The sequence below is a fragment of the Schistocerca cancellata genome, chromosome 9 (genome assembly GCF_023864275.1).
Source record: "Schistocerca cancellata isolate TAMUIC-IGC-003103 chromosome 9, iqSchCanc2.1, whole genome shotgun sequence".
NCBI lineage: Eukaryota > Metazoa > Arthropoda > Insecta > Orthoptera > Acrididae > Schistocerca > Schistocerca cancellata.
This window is the reverse complement of record NC_064634.1, coordinates 131,902,793-131,923,430: the sequence shown is the minus strand read 5'-3', so window position 1 is coordinate 131,923,430 and position 20,638 is coordinate 131,902,793. Positions and strand designations below refer to the sequence as shown.

Genomic DNA, 20,638 nt, shown 5'->3' with positions numbered 1-20,638 from the left:
TCCCACTCCCCGATGGACAGGTTACCTCGTTGGTCTTTCCAAAATGCCACTTGGCCTCTATACATGGCACAGGTCATGTTTTCTCCCTCTTTGTCAGGTTGTATTGATGACATCCTCCGTGACATGTCTGACGCGATCATTCACGCTGCTAGCCTTGCTGTACGGCGCTCGTCTGGACCATTTTGCCACTGGCAAGTCCCGTGGTGGAGTACAGTCATTGCCATTGCCATCCATGATCGCCGTCGAGCTTTGCAACACTTTAAGAGGAACCCATCTGTTGCCAACCTTATAACCTTTAAACGCCTTTGCGCTAAAGCCTGTTACTTAATCAAACAAAGCAAATGGATGTGTTGGGATCGCTTTTTTTCTTCCCTCGGTTGTACTGTCCCTATGTCATGGGTATGGGCTACACTTCGCTCTCTCCAAGGTTGCCATCGGCAGTCCACCCTCCCAGGCTTTCACCTCCTGGATGACCTTTGCACGGACCCGGTGATTCCAACGGAACATCTTGCGAGCCATTTTGCAACAGCATCAGCATCAGCCTCCTATCCGGCTGCTATCCTTCACCAGAAACAGTGGGCCGAAGCTTCCACCTTATGTTTTACCCCTTGTCAGTCAGAATCTTTCAACAAACCTTTTACTGAATGGGAACTTCTTTCCACACTTTCTTCTTCTCATGATACGGCCCCTAGCCCAGACTCCATTCATAACCAACTGATTCAACATTTCAGTGCTCCACAATGGCAAAATCTTCTCTCCCCCCTGCGGGTTCGGGGGTAAGAATAGGCCCGCAGTATTCCTGCCTGTCGTAAGAGGCGACTAAAAGAAGTCTCAACTATTTCGGCCTTTAATTCCCCTAAGGGGTTTGACCACTACATTTCAAAATTTTCCGTTAGTGCGTACCATTTGGGGAAGGACGCCTTACGTGGTGCATCTTACATCCATCTTGCCCTCAGATCTGGCACACCCAGTATTGTCACGGAGTTGGATGTACATCGAGCTTCTGGCCACGTCCGCTGAAGTGTGTTCCGGATAGCATACATTCCCTCCATTGTGCATTTCCATCTTTGCCCTCGTGATGTACATGGATATTTCGACACCCGACATCCAGCACAGTAGCCAGTCCGTTGTGGTGGGGTCGTCATGTACCCTCTTGGTGGTAGCCCCCTGACTACACAGGGATCGCACTGCTGGTGCCTGAGCTGCTACCTCCCCACGTATGCCGAGGAGTAGATGCCTATCCCTCTGGGGCATCGGGACTCCCGGCAAAGGCCATCCTGCCAGGTGGTCTTTGCTGTGGCTGGGTGGCGCCCGTGGGGAGAGCCCCTGGTCGGAGTGGGTGGCATCAGGGCGGATGACCCGCAATGAAGCGTGGTACATCATCTCTCGCTGGTGGGCCTCCCCCAGGAGTCTCTAAGCGATCGAGGTCTAACCTCAACGGCAAGCAATTCAATCCAAGATCATTTCCCTCTCTGGCCACTCCATGGGAGGAACGCATGGCTAAAGACAGCAGTGGAGATTATTCACCCCGGTACCTTGTCTGTTCGCGGGTCGATGGTGAATCTTTTCTGCAAACCAAGCCTCAGTTTTTTGTGGAGCATTTAGAGGAAAAGTTCGGGGAGGTGGAGGGCTTGTCCAAAATGCTCTCTGGGGCAGTTCTCATCAAAACAGCATCCTCTGCCCAATCACGGAGGTTGCTCGCTTGTGACATGTTGGGGGATGTTTCAGTTAGCATCACGCCCCATAAGAGTCTCAACATGGTCCAGGGTATTATATTCCACAGGGATCTTCTTCTGCAGTCCGACGATGAACTACGCGCCAACCTAGAACGACGAGGTGTTCACTTCGTCCGGCGCGTCCATCGGGGTCCGAGGGATAATCAGGTAGCCACCAGTGCCTTCATCTTGGCCTTTGAGGGTGATGTCTTACCCGAAAAGGTTAAGGTGATGGTTTACCGTTGTGATGTGAAGCCATATATCCCTCCTCCGATGCGATGTTTTAAATGCTGGAAGTTCGGGCACATGTCATCTTGCTGTACTTCCAGCATCACGTGTCGGGATTGTGGACGTCCTTCGCATCCCGATACTCCATGTGCCCCGCCCCCTATCTGTGTTAACTGCGGAGAACACCATTCCCCCTGCTCGCCGGACTGTAGGATATTCCAGAAAGAAAGGAAGATAATGGAATATAAGACCCTGGACCGCCTGACCTACCCTGAGGCTAGACGGAAATACAAGCGGCTCCATCCTGTGGCAATGACGTCAACCTACGCCACTGCTGCAACGACGGTTCTCCCATCATCACAAATCGGCTCTAAGATCGGTCAGCATCCACCAGCCCCCTTGCTTGTGGGGGGCACTTCACAACCTGTTGCTCCTGCTCCATCTACTTCAAGAGCAACAGCCCCCCAACAATCGGGGACATTCCCCCTTCCCAGCCGGAGAAGCGTAAGACTTCTTTGGCTACTCTCGCAAGGAAAGGGTCCCTTGGGGACCTCCCTTCGCAAGTTCCGACCAGCGGCACAGCAGACACCCGCAAGTGGCTTAAACAACCACCAGTCCCTGGTCGTAGGGCCTTACGGTCATCGTCCGTCCCTGAGACTGACCCTGTGAAGCCCTCCAAGCCTGAACCACCGAAGGCACAACGAGGGAAACAGAAACAGAAACAGAAGAACGTCCCCAAGAATACCGACATTGCGGTGGCACCCGTCCCACCACTTCCTACAAGCTCTGCGTCTGAGGATGAGGTAGAGATTCTGGCGTCCGCTGAGGACCTCGATCTCGCCGGTCCCTCAGACGCCATGGATAGCAGTAGCACAGGTGCTCAGTCGGAGGCAGCAGGTGACCCAACGGCGTAATCTGCCTTCCCAGTCCCGTCACGCCTTTTTCAGCCATGGACAACACCATCCTCCAGTGGAACTGCAGCGATTTCTTCCACCATCTAGCTGAGCTCCGACAACTTATCAGCCTTCATCCTTTCCTCTGCATTGCTCTGCAAGAAACTTGGTTTCCAGCAATGCGCACCCCCGCCCTCCGTGGCTATCGGGGTTATTATAAGAACAGAGCAGCTTATGAAAGGGTGTCTGGTGGCGTCTGCATCTATGTCCTTCACTCTCTTCACAGCGAGTCTGTCCCCCTACAAACAGCTTTAGAGGCTGCCGCTATTAGTGTGTGGACGCTGCAGGCTATTACCGTCTGCAGTCTTTACCTTCCACCGGATGGTGATGTCACGCTGCATGTCCTGGCTGCACTGATAGCCCAATTGCCGCCACCTTTCTTGTTACTGGGCGACTTCAACGCTCATAACCCTGTGTGGGGTAGGTCAGTGGCAACAGGTCGAGGCGCCACCATTGAGCATTTATTGGCACAGCTCGATCTTTCACTTCTAATTGACGGTTCCTTCAGCATGGCGCATGGCACGTACTCCGCCATCGACCTTTCGATCTGTAGCCCTCGCCTCTTACCATCTGTCCAATGGAGTGTGCATGATGACTTGTGTGGCAGTGACCACTTTCCAATCCTTCTGTCACTCTTCTGGGCGCCCCAGAGATGGGCTATGAATAAGGCTGACTGGGACTTGTTTTCCTCCACTGCCGCTATTGCGCATCTCTCTAGTGATGCCATTGATGCGGTGGTTCAATCGATCACCACCGGCATCATTACTGCTGCCGAGTCTGCCATTCCCCGTTCTTCTGGGTCCCCTCGGCGGAGGGCTGTACCTTGGTGGTCGCCTGAGATCGCTGAAGCGATTAAAGGTCGCCGGTGGGCGCTCCAGCGTCACAAGCGACATCCCTCCATAGACCACCTTATCGCCTTCAAACGGCTGCGTGCGCGGGCCCGCCTCCTTATCCGCCAAGGCAAGAAGGAGTGCTGGGAGCGGTAAGTGTCCACCATTGGCCTCCATGTCACTCCATCGCAGGTCTGGGCCAAGATTCAACACGTTTCCGGCTATCGGACCCCTGCCAGCGTCCCTGCGCTCTCACTGAATGGAGCAGTTTGTACCGACTCCGACGTCATTGCAAACCGCTTAGCAGAGCATTTTGCTATGAGTTCCACTTCTGCGAATTACCCCCAGGCCTTCCGCTCCATTAAAGAGCGGATGGAACGTCGGAGCCTTTCTTTTCGCACCCACACTTCTGAATCCTACAATGGTCCATTCAGTGAGTGGGAATTTCACAGTGCCCTTGCCGCTTGCCCGGGCCAGATCGCATCCACTGTCAGATGCTGAAACACCTTTCAGTGGACTGCAAGCGACGCCTCCTCGACCTTTACAACCGTCTCTGGGTCGAGGGTGAGTTTCCGTCGCAATGGCGGGAAAGCATTGTCATCCCCGTTTTGAAACCTGGAAAGAACCCTCTGGAGGTGGACAGCTACCGTCCCATTAGCCTCACCAACGTTCTTTGCAAGTTGCTTGAACGGATGGTGAGCCGGCGCTTGAATTGGGTGCTGGAGTCTCGGGGCCTTCTGGCTCCGTCTCAGGGTGGGTTCCGTAAAGGCCGCTCCGCCACCGACAATCTGGTGAGCCTGGAGTCAGCCATCCGTACTGCCTTTGCCCGCCGTCAGCACCTGGTCGCTGTCTTTTTCGACATGCGGAAGCCGTAAGATACAACATGGCGTCATCACATCCTTTCTACGCTTCATGGATGGGGTCTTGGGGGTCCTCTGCTGATTTTTATCCGCAATTTTCTGTCGCATCGTACCTTCCGCGTGCAATTCGCGGCCTCATATAGTTCCTCCCATGTCCAGGAGACCGGTGTGCCACAGGGTTCTGTTTTAAGTGTCTGCCTGTTTTTAATAGCCATTAACGGGCTCACTGCGGCCGTGGGAAATTCTGTCTCCGCTTCCCTGTATGCTGACGACTTCTGCCTTTACTACAGCTCTACTGGCATTGCAGCTGTTGAACGTCAGCTACAGGGCGCTATCCACAAGGAACAGTCTTGGGCTGTAGCTCATGGGTTCCAGTTTTTGGCAGCCAAGACCTGCGTTATGCATTTCTGCCGGCGACGTACTGTCCACCCGGAGCCGCAGCTTTCTCTTAACGGAGAACTTCTTTCAGTGGCGGAATCACACAGGTTTTTGGGGGTGGTTTTGGATGCCCAGTTGATTGGCTGCCTCATATCCGGCAGCTCAAACAGGCGTGTTGGCGGCATCTCAATGCTCTGCGATGTTTGAGCCACACCCGCTGGGGCGCCGACCGATCTACCCTGTTCCGGCTCTACCAGGTGTTAATCCAGTCTCGTCTGGATTATGGGAGCCTGGCTTATGGCTCAGCTTCCCCATCTGCATTGCGGGTGCTGGACCCAGTCCTCCATAGCGGGATACGCCTTGCCACTGGTGCTTTCCGCACCAGCCCTGTGGACAGCATACTAGTGGAGGCAGGTGTCCCTCCACTGCGGTTACAACGCCAACAATTACTGGCTGCTTATGCTGCCCATGTTTTTAGCTTGCCCGGGCATCCAAATTACCGTGTCCTGTTCCCGCAGTCAGTCGTCCATCTGCCAGACCGTCGGCCCCGGTCGGGTTGTCCGATCGCCGTACGCGTCAAGGAGCTTCTCTCCGGGCTTGGGTTTTTCCCTGTTCCACCTCCTTTCCGGGCACCTCTGCGTACACCCCCGTGTTGTGTTCCTCGCCCTTGCCTTCGGCTCGACTTGGCACAGGGCTCGAAGGACTCAGTCCCTCCAGAGGCCTTCCACCGCCGCTTTTATTCCATCCTGGCCACATATCAGGGCTCTGGAATTGTTTACACTGATGGTTCGATGGTTGCTGGTCGTGTCGGGTATGCGCTAACTCTAGGGGACCATTCCGAACAATATTCCTTGCCGGATGGCTGCAGCGTTTACACTGCTGAGCTGGTTGTCATCTTTCGTGCCCTAGAGTATATCCGCTCCTGCTCAGGTGAGTCCTTCGTTATCTGTAGCAATTCCCTGAGCGGTTTACGAGCTCTCGACCAGTGTTTCCCTCGTTCTCGTCTGGTGATGGCTATCCATGAGTCCCTGCATACTCTTGCGCGTTGCAGCCGCTCTGTGGTCTTCGTGTGGACCCCAGGCCATGTTGGGATACCTGGCAATGAGAATGTTGACCGCCTGGCAAAAGAGGCCACTAGTAAATCGTCTCTGGGGATTGGCCTCCCGGAGACTGATTTGTGGGCAGTCTTACGCTGCGAAGTTCTTTCGGTTTGGGACGCTGAATGACGCAATCTGCCCACGCCCAACAAACTCCGTCCAATCAAGGCGACGGCGACTGTGTGGCGGTCGTCCATGTGGGTCTCCTGCAAGGAGACTGTTGTCCTCTGCCGGCTGCGCATTGGGCACACTCAGCTTACGCACGGCCACTTATTGCGCTGTGAGGACGCACCTCTATGTCGCTGCGGCTCCGTTTTATTTGTGGTCCATATTTTATTGGAGTGTCCACTTTTAGCTGTGCTCAGGCACTCGTTCGCACTGCCTGACATGCTCCCTGCCCTTTTAACAGATGACTCTGCTACGGCTGACTTAGTTTTACGTTTTATTCGGGCAGGGGGTTTTTATCATTTAATCTAAGTGTTTCTGTTTTATCTTATTGTTTTGTGTTGATTCTGGCCTTTGGCCTCCGGTTTTAAACTGATTTTTTAATGTGTTTTAAGTGGTTGGCTTTTCCTTTTTTATTTCTATGGTTGGCCAACCACCGTCACACTCTGTGTGATTTTAGTTTCTTTTTGTCAGGTCTTTGTCTCAGTTTCTCTTGTTCTGTGTCGTCTGTGCTCTATTCTGTTATTCGTGTTTATTCTCTGTGGGTGTTTTTAGTACTTGGAAAAAGGGACCGATGACCGTATTAGTCTGGTCCCTTTAATCCCACAAACCAACCAACCAAAATCTTCTCCGGGTGTTAAACTGTATTTGGCTCCAGGGTGACTTCCCTTCTCAGTGGAGGGATAGCATCGTGGTTCCTCTCCTTAAGCCTGGTAATAACTCCCTGTTTGTCGAAAGCTATCAGCCAATTAGTCTGACAAATGTTGTTTGCAAGTTACTTGAACGGATGGTAGCCCGTCAGCTCAATTGGGTCCTCGAATCTCGAGATCTATTGTCCCCTTACCAGTGTGGCTTCCGAGAGGGATGGTCTCCGATCGATCATTTACTTCTCTTGGAATCCGCAGTTCGGCGGGCTTTTTCCCAGCACTGCCATTTGGTTGCAGTATTTTTCAACCTTCACAAGGCCTATGACACAGCTTGGCACCATCACATCTTACTTACACTTCATCAGTGGGGTCTTCGGGGCCCACTCCCGATTTTTATCCACCAGTTCCTGATCCATCGGTCGTTTAGGGTTCGAGTTGGTACTGTTTTTAGTTCTCCATGGACCCAGGAGAATGGCATCCCACAGGGTTCTGTATTGAGTGTACTTCTTTTGCTCATCGCTATCAATAGACTTGGGGCCTCTGTCAGTCCTTTGGTTGGCCCTGCTCTGTATGTAGATGATTTCTGCGTTGGGTTAGTTGCTCTTCAATGGCCTCTGCAGAGCGGCAGCTCCAGGGAGCTATACGGCGTGCCTATGCATGGACCCTCTCACACGGGTTTCAATTCTCTCCTTTAAAATCGCGGGTGGTCCACTTCTGTCACCGTACTACAAACCATCCTGATCCGGAGCTCTATCTCAATGCACAACAATTACCTGTAGTCCCATAGTTTCATTTCCTGGGTCTTCCTTTCGACAACAAGCTCACTTGGCTGCCTCATATCAGACTTCTGAATGTAGGATGTTTCCGTAAACTCAATGTCCTTCACTTCCTTGCCCACACCTTTTGGGGCTGTGGACCGCTCCATCCATCTCTGCCTTTATTGGGCTTTAGTGCTGCCTCGCTTGGACTATGGTTGTCAAGTTTATGGTTCGGCTGCTCCTTCCACACTGCACCTGCTGATCTGGTCCACCATCGTGGTATCTGTTTGGCCACCGGTGCCTTCCCGACTAGCCCTGAAGCTGTATCCTCCCACCTTTCTGTTCAGCGGCCCCAGCTTCTGGTTTCTTATGCAATTGCTATCCATTCCTTTCCCACTTATCCTTCCCATTCTGTCCTGTTCCCAGACCATGGACGTCACCCACCTGATTCCCGGCCTTGGGCAGATTTACCAGTTGGGCTCTGCCTGGCATCTCTTCACCATGATTTTCAGCTTCCTTCTTTGTCCTGTCTCCCACACTCCCTCCCCAACACTCCCCCTTGGTTAGTTCCTTGGCCCCGAATTCGGATGGATCTCCACCGAGGTCCGAAAGATTCCATTTCCCCAATGGTGTTTCGTTGTTTCTTCCGCCAAATTTTATGGGAGTTTCCGGATGATGTTGTTTTTTACACTGATGGCTCTAAATCTCCTAATCATGTGGGATATGCCTTCACGTCCTCTGTTGGCATGGAAAATCATCTCCTGCCACCTACATGTGGGGTTTTTACTGTGGAATTGATAGTAATTTCCCGAGCCCTTACCTTTATTAAACAGTCCCAACACAATCGCGTTTTGTTATGTACGGACTCAATGAGTGGCTATTGACCAGTGTTTTTCCCGCCATCCCCTGGTCTCGGCCATCCATGACCATCTCACTGATCTTCCCCGTGCTGCTTGTTCCGTTGACCTCCTTTGGGTCCCTGACCGTGTGGGTAACCCAGGTAATGAGCTTACTGATTATTTGGCTGGGGGGAGCAGTCACTTAGCCCCCATTCTCTGTAACCCCTCCTGCAGTGGATTTACGACTTCACATCAAATCCCACTTCTCACAATCATGGGCCAACTCTTGGGAGGCTACCTCCCCGTCTAATAAATCCCATATATATTTTATCCGCTAGCAATTTTCATTCTAAAATAATTTTATGACACTCTAGTAAATAATCTGTCTTGTATTTCACAATAAATTCTCTCTCTCTCTCCCCCCCTCCCCCCCCCCCTCTCTCTCTTTTTTGGGGTTTGGGGGGGGGGGGGTGGAAGGTATTATGGACAAACTTATGTTTAAACAGTAATCTGTGTTTGTGAATCATTAGTCTCAAACAAGAAGAGAAATGAATAATGTTTGAAATAGAACATGACTTCTATATCTGCAGAAGAAAAATGTTACTGATATATTTTGCAGGAGTAAATAGTCAACTGTAAACTGAAATAAAATGCTTTAAAATCGAAGTAAAAGGTTTTTGGTTGGAAAGGATTGAGTTTAGAGGGATGAGGACCATTCTGATGCCCTTCTTTAATCACATACAATTCATTATCTGTTTAAGCATTTATTCATGTGCTATGTGTTGCAATAATCAGAGTGCTGTGTTTTCTTCAGCTTTACTGCAGAGCCAACAGACAAGCACTGGGATCATGTTTCAAGACTGCTCATGAAAGCCGATTATCATGGATGTCTTTTGACAGTCACTCGTTCTCGATGTCCAAGCCTTGTTGGCAAGCAGGGTCTCGTTGTGCTGGAGACAAAGAACACATTCCAGCTTGTAACAGTTGAAAACAGACTATTAAGTAAGTATTCACCATATCGTCACTTCATAAATCAAAACTAACTAACTAACTCTCTCTCTCTCTCTTTTTTTCTGTGTGTGTGTGTGTGTGTGTGTGTGTGTGTGTGTGTGTGTGTGTGTGTGTAAAGTGATCTTCCAGTACACATATTACATTGTGGATTTTCCATCAGATTAGTTAAGTATAGTAATCTGTCATCATATTGACTTCTGTTTTAAAAATAATCTGTACATAGGAAATATTATTTTACTTTCTACATTGGTTGCATCGGTATTGCTGTGCTCTTATGTACTATACGTCGATAAAAGAGCATTTCAGTATTTATAGAGGAAATGGTTCTAACTTCGCTGCCTCCAAATGCTTTCAGTATCCTGACAGGTATACACTTCTGTCAGCATCACATGAATACCGGAAAAAAGTGTACTGTTTGTTTATTATTAGTAATTATTTAGTCCTAAAGTAGAGGTCTACTGTGGTCTAGGGATAGCGTCTTTGATTCATAATCAAAACGCCTTCGGTCCCGGGTTCGATCCCCGCCACTGCCTAAATTTTGATAAATAATCAGCATTGGCGGCCGAAGACTTCCGGCATAAGAAGTCAGCCTCATTCTGCCAACGGCCTTGTCAAAAAGGGCAGAGGAGCGGATAGAGGTTCAGGGCACTCTCTTGTCCTAGGGGTGGGAAATTGCCCCTAAAGGCTGAAGAATCAGCAATGATCAATGACATGAGGATGCAGAAGGCAATGGAAACCACTGCATTAAAGACACGTAACATGTATCCACAGCACATGTGGCATGTATTTGAAGAAGTGTCATGATGATCCATTGGCAAAAGATTCCGGAATAGTCCCCCATTCGGATCTCCGGGAGGGGACTGCCAACGGGGAGGTTACCATGAGAAAAAGATTGAATAATCAATGAAAGGATAACGTTCTACGAGTCGGGGCGTGGAATGTCAGAAGCTTGAACATGGTAGGGAAACTAGAAAATCTGGAAAGGGAAATGCAAAGGCTCAATCTAGATATAGTAGGGGTCAGTGAAGTGAAGTGGAAGGAAGACAAGGATTTCTGGTCAGATGAGTATCGGGTAATATCAACAGCAGCAGAAAATGGTATAACAGGTGTAGGATTCATTATGAATAGGAAGGTAGGGCAGAGGGTGTGTTACTGTGAACAGTTCAGTGACCGGGTTGTTCTAATCAGAATCGACAGCAGACCAACACCGACAACGATAGTTCAGGTATACATGCCGACGTCGCAAGCTGAAGATGAACAGATAGAGAAAGTGTATGAGGATATTGAAAGGGTAATGCAGTATGTAAAGGGGGACGAAAATCTAATAGTCATGGGCGACTGGAATGCAGTTGTAGGGGAAGGAGTAGAAGAAAAGGTTACAGGAGAATATGGGCTTAGGACAAGGAATGAAAGAAGAGAAAGACAAATGAGTTCTGTAACAAGTTTCAGCTAGTAATAGCGAATACCCTGTTCAAGAATCACAAGAGGAGGAGTTATACTTGGAAAAGGCCGGAAAAGGCCGGGAGATACGGGAAGATTTCAATTAGATTACATCATGGTCAGACAGAGATTCCGAAATCAGATACTGGATTGTAAGGCGTACCCAGGAGCAGATATAGACTCAGATCACAATATAGTAGTGATGAAGAGTAGGCTGAAGTTAAAGACATTAGTCAGGAAAAATCAATACGCAAAGAAGTGGGATACGGAAGTACTAAGGAATGACGAGATACGTTTGAAGTTCTCTAATGTTATAGATACAGCAATAAGGAATAGCGCAGTAGGTAGTACAGCTGAAGAGGAATGGACATCTCTAAAAAGGGCCATCACAGAAGTTGGGAAGGAAAACATAAGTACAAAGAATGTAGCTGCGAAGAAACCATGGGTAACAGAAGAAATACGTCAGTTTGATGAAAGGAGGAAGTACAAACATGTTCCGGGAAAATCAGGAATACAGAAATACAAGTCGCTGAGGAATGAAATAAATAGGAAGTGCAGGGAAGCTAAGACGAAATGGCTGCAGGAAAAATGTGAAGACATCGAAAAAGATATGATTGTTGGAAGGACAGACTCAGCATACAGGAAAGTCAAAACAACCTTTGGTGACATTAAAAGCAACGGTGGTAACATTAAGAGTGCAACGGGAATTCCACTGTTAAATGCAGAGGAGAGAGCAGATAGGTGGAAGGAATACATTGAAAGCCTCTATGAGGGTGAAGATTTGTCTGATGTGATAGAAGAAGAAACAGGAATCGATTTAGAAGAGATAGGGGATCCAGTATTAGAATCGGAATTTAAAAGAGCTTTGGAGGACTTACGGGCAAATAAGGCAGAAGGGATAGATAACATTCCATCAGAATTTCTAAAATCATTGGGGGAAGTGGCAACAAAACGACTATTCACGTTGGTGTGTAAAATATATGAGTCTGGCGATATACCATCTGACTTTCGGAAAAGCATCATCCACACAATTCCGAAGACGGCAAGAGCTGACAAGTGCGAGAATTATCCCACAATCAGCTTAACAGCTCATGCATCGAAGCTGCTTACAAGAATAATATACAGAAGAATGGAAAAGAAAATTGAGAATGCACTAGGTGACGATCAGTTTGGCTTTAGGAAAAGTAAAGGGACGAGAGAGGCAATTCTGACGCTACGGCTAATAATGGAAGCAAGGCTAAAGAAAAATCAAGACACTTTCATAGGATTTGTCGACCTGGAAAAAGCGTTCGACAATATAAAATGGTGCAAGCTGTTGCAGATTCTGAAAAAAGTAGGGGTAAGCTATAGGGAGAGACGGGTCATATACAATATGTACAACAACCAAGAGGGAATAATAAGAGTGGACGATCAAGAACGAAGTGTTTGTATTAAGAAGGGTGTAAGACAAGGCTGTAGCCTTTCGCTCCTACTCTTCAATCTGTACATCGAGGAAGCAATGATGGAAATAAAAGAAAGGTTCAGGAGTGGAATTAAAATACAAGGTGAAAGGATATCAATGATACGATTCGCTGATGACATTGCTATCCTGAGTGAAAGTGAAGAAGAATTAAATGATCTGCTGAACGGAATGAACAGTCTAATGAGTACACAGTATGGTTTGAGAGTAAATCGGAGAAAGACGAAGGTAATGAGAAGTAGTAGAAATGAGAACAGCGAGAAACTTAACATCAGGATTGATGGTCATGAAGTCAATGAGGTTAAGGAATTCTGCTACCTAGGCAGTAAAATAACCAATGACGGACGGAGCAAGGAGGACACCAAAAGCAGACTCGCTATGGCAAAAATGGCATTTCTGGCCAAGAGAAGTGTACTAATATCAAATACCGGCCTTAATTTGAGGAAGAAATTTCTGAGGATGTACGTCTGGAATACAGCATTGTATGGTAGTGAAACATGGACTGTGGGAAAACCGGAACAGAAGAGAATTGAAGCATTTGAGATGTGGTGCTATAGATGAATGTTGAAAATTAGGTGGACTGATAAGGTAAGGAATGAGGAGGTTCTACGCAGAATCGGAGAAGAAAGGAATATGTGGAAAACACTGATAAGGAGAAGGGACAGGATGATAGGACATTTGCTAAGACATGAGGGAATGACTTCCATGGTACTAGAGGGAGCTGTAGAGGGCAAAAACTGTAGAGGAAGACAGAGATTGGAATACGTAAAGCAAATAATTGAGGACGTAGGTTGCAAGTGCTACTCTGAGATGAAGAGGTTAGCACAGGAAAGGAATTCATGGCGGGCCGTATCAAACCAGTCAGTAGACTGATGACCAAAAAAAATGGACATTGCAATGTGGAGGCAGATTAACTGTCATGAGCAGAGTAGTTCGAAAACCTGTCAAGGCTTCACATAGTAGGGGTGGACCTGTTGATGAAACTGTTTATTGGCGAGCAGCAGTTAGCAGAGTGGGAATTGCTCACACTGATCGTAACCACCATGGTTCACCTTGCACTTTGTGTCGAGTGTTGTTGTTGTGCGCTTAGTCATTAACCACCCATGCCAGCTGCTTGCCGAGTTTCTTGCCATCCATGTCTCTATGTGGGCTTGGGCGCTCTGCTTTCTTTAGATAGACTCACACGACTGACACAGTGAGTTCGTTTCAGCTAACAGGATTTTGTTCCCAGGATGTTATTGAGCAACTGTCAACTCCTGAAGTACCTGCACCAACAGTGTTAGAGTAGTGGCGCTGTCACTCCTGAGCAGATACTGAAGACTGCAGCATACTTTTGCTCCTCGTATTTACTGAGTTTGCTCTCATCCACTTAATAGCAATGTTACATTAACACTGCATTTACAATAAAGAGAATCTTGATAGTTATTATTTGCCAGATTATCTCGGTGATACCAGAGAAGTAACCCGGTGTTTGACTATGTTTGACACATTCGAGATATTTATTGTAAAGCCAATAAATTAAACCCACAGATGTCAGAAGTGCCTTGCTCACCATTACACAAATATTGGTGCCAATATTTTTTTCATGATGTTACAGATTGTTGCTGATTTACAGTAGAGCTGGGGCTGTGAATATACATAATACATTTTGCTTAAGGGTATACATTCTCTGTAACACATCATCAGGAATAATGAACAGTGCAACAGATTTTAGATTCAGCACATGGCTATACATTTTAAAGTGTGCAATAATGGTCACAAATTGTAGGTGTGACAGGGTGATCATCTTCCTTAGAATGCAGATTAGCAGTGGGGTGCTGTAAACAAACAAACAAATGCACGTAATCTGAAGTAGTTTTCTGTTGTTTGTTAGCAATGGATGTTGACACATATATCGGGGCCCATTTCATCACATCTAAAAAATCTCCTACATTTGAATATGTCCACTTCTTGTCCATGTTGTTGTCCAGCATTGAATTGGAGTATGGTTTGCTGGCAATGCCCATTGTCATAGAATCTACCAGCCGCATATTTTCCCAAACCAGAAACTCATGGCACAACCTTACTTTGTGGCATGCGAAAAACTTCTTGTATACAAAGTCTTGGAGATGGAATGTCCCCTCTCAGATAAACACAATCTGACAGTGATCAAATGCAGTGATACCACATCTTCTCATTTATACCAAAACAAATATTGTGCATTTTATTAGTTTTGAGATACAGCAAGAATGAAAACAGTCTACAAAAAAAAAAAAAAAAAAAGTCTACAAACAAATTGTAATAAATAACTGAATTCACATAAACATTTTACTCAGATGATGCTGTGGGGATCAGATTAGGAAATGAGACGCTTAAAGTAGTAATTGAGTTATGTTATTTGGGCAGAAAAATAACTGATGATGGCTAAAGTAGAGAGGATATAAAATGTAGACTGGCAGTGGCAAGAAGATCATTCCTGACTAAGAGAAATCTGTCAACATCAAATATAGATGTAAGTGTTAGGAAGTCTTTTCTGTAGGTATCTGTCTGGAGTCTAACCATGTATGGAAGTGAAACATGGACAATAAACAGTTTAAACAACAAGAGAATAGAAGCTTTTGAAATGTGGTGCTACAGAAGAATGCTGAAGGTTACATGGGCCGATCGCGTATCTAACGAGGAGGTACTGAATGGAATTGGGGAGACAAGAAATTTGTGGCTCAACGTAACCAAAAAAAGGGTTCAATTGATAGGACACGTTCTTAGACACCAAGGGATCACCAATTTAGTATTGGAGGGAAGTATGGGGGGTAAAAATCGTAGAGGGAGACCAAGAGGTGAATACAGTAAGCAGATTCAGAAAGATATAGTTTGCAGTAGTTATTTGGAGATGAAGAGCCTTGCACAGGATAGAGTAGTATGGAGAGTTGCATCAAACCAGTGAAGATCACAACAACAACATTAACATTTTGTTTTTAAATTTATTATTACAGTGTCTGTTCCTTCAAACATACATGCATGTCTAAAGGAACAAACTTTTATGATAATCTGCAGCTGTAGTAATATTACATAATTTCGTCAGTTGTGAACACTTTTGACACCTGTTGTATTAGGCATGGTAATCCTACCTGTTGTAATTTGTACCAGACCGGAGCTCTAATCCAGGTTTCCGCTTATTGCAAGTGGTTGCCTTAACCATCTCGGCTATCCAAGCACTCTTCCAGGACCAATCCGAATGTCCATATGCCACAGTGTGTATCCCCCCATAGCTTGCAGCTTACCCAGTCCGGCACAGATTTTCACGTCTCACCAATAGGTATGATTTCGATGCCTAATAAAGCTGGTGATACGAGAATATTTGTAATTTCAACAAAATTTCATAATCCTTTTAAATGTTGTAGTATCCTACAGTTCAGTTTGTATGGAAGCAAATCTCATCAACTGCTGTGGCTGTAGAGAAACTGAGTAATGCCCCCTCTAAAATGAGAAAAACGGTGCCCCTTTTCGCATGATACCACTCTGAACTACAGTCTTAGAGTATAAATCTGTATCTACATCAGACTTTCGACTGTTAAATTACACCATCTTCCAAGTGACAGCTTGCCATATAAGACATTTGTACTGTACTTGTTAGGTACTCTAACATCTATCATAGTAATAAATTATCCCACATATCCTGCCATTGTTACTTTTTCTGTTGTTCTACCTGCCCTGTGTATTCTAGCAGAGGCACATATTCTTACTTCTTCATTGGTAAAACAAAGACTATCAGCAGTCACTTCAAATGAATGATTGTAAATAAATTGCCTACACCAACGACATCTAGTATCTAATCACTAGATATCATAAGCATCTGTATCACAATATGGATCATTGTCATCATAATAATAGTAATAATAATAATAATAATAACCACTATTGCGCAGTTCCAGTTTTCTGGATGCTGTTAATGAGCCTCTTCCACTTCCTTCTGTCCATGTATAACCTGTCATGGAGAAAATCCTCCATTTTCTTCCTCTGGCAGTGAGACCATCCTTGGTCACAGCCATCCAGTGTGTACTGGGTCTTCCTACAGGTTGCTTTCCTTCCACCTCTCTTCCCAAATTTGTTTAGGTTTGTTCTTGCAGGCTCAAACCCCATTATGTGCCCATACGGCCGTAGTATGGAGCTGCTTATCCTTGATTTCAGCCTTCTTGGTTACCCAGGCCTGCCAACCCAAAGTTTGGTACAGATTTATTGATGACATCTTCATGATCTGGACTCACAGTGAAGAAGAACTCCAGAATTTCCTCTCCAACCTCAACTCCTTTGGTTCCATCAGATTCACCTGGTCCTACTCCAAATTCCATGCCACTTTCCTTGATGTTGACCTCCAACTGTCCAATGGCCAGCTTCACACATCCGTCCACATCAAACCCACCAACAAGCAACAGTACCTCCATTATGACAGCTGCCACCCATTCCACATCAAACGGTCCCTTCCCTACAGCCTAGGTCTTCGTGGCAAACGAATCTGCTCCAGTCCGGAATCCCTGAACCATTACACCAACAACCTGAAAACAGCTTTTGCATCCCATAACTACCCTCCCGACCTGGCACAGAAGCAAATAACCAGAGCCACTTCCTCATCTCCTCAAACCCGGAACCTTCCACAGAAAAACCCCAAAAGTGCCCCACTTGTGGCAGGATAGTTTCCGGGACTGGATCAGATTCTGAATGTGGCTCTCCAGCAGGGATACGACTTCCTCAAATCCTGCCCTGAAATGAGATCCATCCTTCATGAAATCCTCCCCACTCCACCAAGAGTGTCTTTCCGCCGTCCACCTAACCTTCGTAACCTCTTAGTTCATCCCTATGAAATCCCCAAACCACCTTCCCTACCCTCTGGCTCCTACCCCTGTAACCGCCCCCGGTGTAAAACCTGTCCCATGCACCCTCCCACCACCACCTATTCCAGTCCTGTAACCCGGAAGGTGTACACGATCAAAGGCAGAGCCACGTGTGAAAGCACCCACGTGATTTACCAACTGACCTGCCTACACTGTGAAGCGTTCTATGTGGGAATGACCAGCAACAAACTGTCCATTCGCATGAATGGACACAGGCAGACAGTGTTTGTTGGTAATGAGGATCACCCTGTGGCTAAACATGCCTTGGTGCACGGCCAGCACATCTTGGCACAGTGTTACACCGTCCGGGTTATCTGGATACTTCCCACTAACACCAACCTGTCAGAACTCCGGAGATGGGAACTTGCCCTTCAGCATATCCTCTCTTCTCGCTATCCGCCAGGCCTCAATCTCCGCTAATTTCTAATTTCAATTTGCCGCCGCTCATACCTCACCTGTCTTTCAACATCATCTTTGCCTCTGTACTTCCGCCCCGACTGACATCTCTGCCCAAACTCTTTGCCTTTACAAATGTCTGCTTGTGTCTGTGTATATGCGGATGGATATGTGTGTGTGTGCGAGTGTATACCTGTCCTTTTTTCCCCCTAAGGTAAGTCTTTCCGCTCCCGGGATTGGAATGACTCCTTACCCTCTCCCTTAAAACCCAAATCCTTTTGTCTTTCCCTCTCCTTCCCTCTTTCCTGACGAGGCAACCGTTGGTTGCGAAAGCTAGAATTTTGTGTGTATGTTTGTGTTTGTTTGTGTGTCTATCGACCTGCCAACGCTTTTGTTTGGTAAGTCTTATTATCTTTCTTTTAGATATATTTTACTCAGTATTAGATTGATATATGAATATATATGTATATAAAACAATTTCATTCTTCTTTTTGTAGTTGTGCCAAAGATGAACAGTATATTTACGTTCACTTTGTCATCATTTACTTTTACCATATATGGGAAGCACTTTTGCATCAGGCCTAGTGAACGAAGTGCAAAGAAAATAAAATCATTCTTGTTGCCAGATCTATAGTTGGGTGCAAAACTCGTTACACTTCAGCCATGCATGAGTAAGTATTCTTTTTAATTGTTCAAATATGACATTTTGTCTCAAAGAATTTACTTTCAGCAACAGATTATATAGTTATTACTTTCCCCACGTAGTTAGTTCTGTTTTAATTTCTCTCTATTTGTGCGAGACCTCTTTACTGTAACTTTCAACAGAATTTTACTTACAGGCATAAAATGTTATGCAAAGTATAGTAATGAAATAAAGACCCTGCACCACTTGATATAGACAGGTCTTACACTAGAGATAATATGCAATTACTATTGTGCTGCCATTTGTATATCATTGTCTATTTAGAGAGCTGTGGATTGCCACTCTCAACTATATTACTACTCGAATAACAAAATTACGGTATATTAATAATTTTTACTTATGGACCGTCTGACAGCAACTGAATAAAACACAATTTTATGCCATACGCGTTTCGCCTTTATTTTCTGCAAGGCATCATCAGTGGCAGGTTGCGTGGACAATTTCCTACATATTAAGCTCCTGTTGCATTTTTGGTGTTGTTCTTCTTCTTATGAACGCCAATTTACGTTTTTTTTTTCGCCATTCCACAACACTATGCACAGAACGTTTGTTTTAAAGCTTTAAATTTGATTTTCAGTGTTGCATGTAACTACTGACCCAATTTAAAATTATGGCATAATTTCCTCATTAACAGGCATAATCTTATGTTAAAGTTTTAGTACAACAAGACAAGTATTACAATTAGAAACCCCTTGTGGGTCCAGGGTTAGAATAGGCCCGAGGTATTCCTGCCTGTCGTAAGAAGTGACTAAAAGAAGCCTCACACGTTTTGGCCCTATAAGTCCAGGTCCCATTTTATGGTTTGACCTGCTACTTTCAAAATTCTACAGAAGTGTGGCCCATATGGGGAAGAATACCTTACTTGGTGCACGAGTTATCCATAGTGCCCGTAGCTTCGAACTCCTGAACCTCTTCTCGTCATGGCTAAGCACCTCCACCTGCAATTCAAGTATTTGGGTGAGGACACTTTCCGGGGTATGTCATTTTCCCCTGTTGTCCTCATTTGCCTGCATGACAATATTGGACTTCTCTGTGCCCAATAACCAGCACGGTAGGCAGTCCGTTGTGGTGGGGCCGTCGTGTACCCATTTCGTGGTAGCCCCCTGACAACACATGGATCACACTGCTGATGCCTGAGCTGCAAACTCCCCACGTATGCCAAGGAGTAGATGCCCATTTTTGTGGGGCACCCGGACTCCTGGCAACGGCCATCATGCCATCATGCCAGGTAGCCTTCGCTGTGGCTGGGTGGCACCTGCGGGGAGAGCCCTTGGTCGGAGTGGGTGGCATCAGTGCGGATGACTCGCAATGAAGCAGATGAAGTCACCTCTTGCGGCTGATTGAACGACGCCAGCAGTCTCTAAGAAGGGCAAGAACAAATATGATGCAGACAGATATGACCCTAAATCGTTTTCCTCCCTCGGTACACCTTGGAAGGAACATAGGGCTATAGAAAGCAGAGAGCCATACTCGCCTCGGTCTTTAGTCTGTAGCAGAATGGCTGGGGACTCCTTTCTACCTATGGAGCCTGAATTTTTTCTTGAACATCTTGAGGATAAGCTTGGGGAAGTGAAAGTACTGTTCAAGATGAGACATCCCCAGTCCAATCCCAGACATTACTGGCTTGTGTTCAGCTGGATGATATTCCTGTTTCCATCACTCCTCATAAAAGCGTCAACATAGTCGAGGGGATTATTTTCCATCGCGACTTCCTTTTGCAGTCTGATGACGAGCTCCACGCCAATCTAGAACGGCAGGGCGTTCATTTCATCCGGCATGTTTACAGGGGACCCAAAGACAATAGGGTTGCTACTGATGCCTTCATCTTGACCTTTGAGGGTGGTTAATTGCCTGAAAAGGTCAAGGTGATGGTTTACCACTGTGGCATTAAACCATACATCCCTCCCCCTATGCGGTACTTTAAGTTCTGGAAATTCGGGCACATGTCTTCTCACTGCAATTGCAGCGCCACATGTCAAGACTGCATCCAGATACTCCACATGCGCCTCCTCCCACTTGTATCAGCTGTAGAGAGCACCAGTTCCCTGCTCGCCAGACTGCACAGAACTCCAAAAGAAATGGAAAATCATGGAGTACAAGACTCTGGACCAGTTGACTTGCCAAGAGGCTAAACGTAAAATTGAACGATTATACCCCATTTGGTTTACGTCCACATATGCTGCAGAAACTTCAGTATCGCTGTTACAAGTGCCAGTAGTTTCACATTTTGTGCCATGAACAGTGGTCCCTCCGGGCCACCAGAATACATCCACCCACTTGGTGGTAGGGGG

At 46.5% G+C, this 20,638-nt stretch overlaps 1 protein-coding gene across 2 annotated transcripts in view; it reads left to right on the top strand.

Moving 5' to 3' along the window:
• Positions 1 to 20,638, top strand: part of LOC126101153 (ribonuclease P protein subunit p29) — a 108,902-nt gene that overhangs the window by 70,170 nt on the left and 18,094 nt on the right. Inside the window, exons 4-5 of one of the 2 annotated variants that reach the window (XM_049911846.1) lie at positions 9,285 to 9,472; positions 18,142 to 18,315. In XM_049911846.1, the coding sequence (XP_049767803.1) occupies positions 9,285 to 9,472; positions 18,142 to 18,278 (325 nt within the window). In that variant the 3' untranslated portion in view covers positions 18,279 to 18,315. The remainder of the gene's footprint in view (positions 1 to 9,284; positions 9,473 to 18,141; positions 18,316 to 20,638) is intronic. The other variant, XM_049911847.1, reaches the window with a different exon arrangement.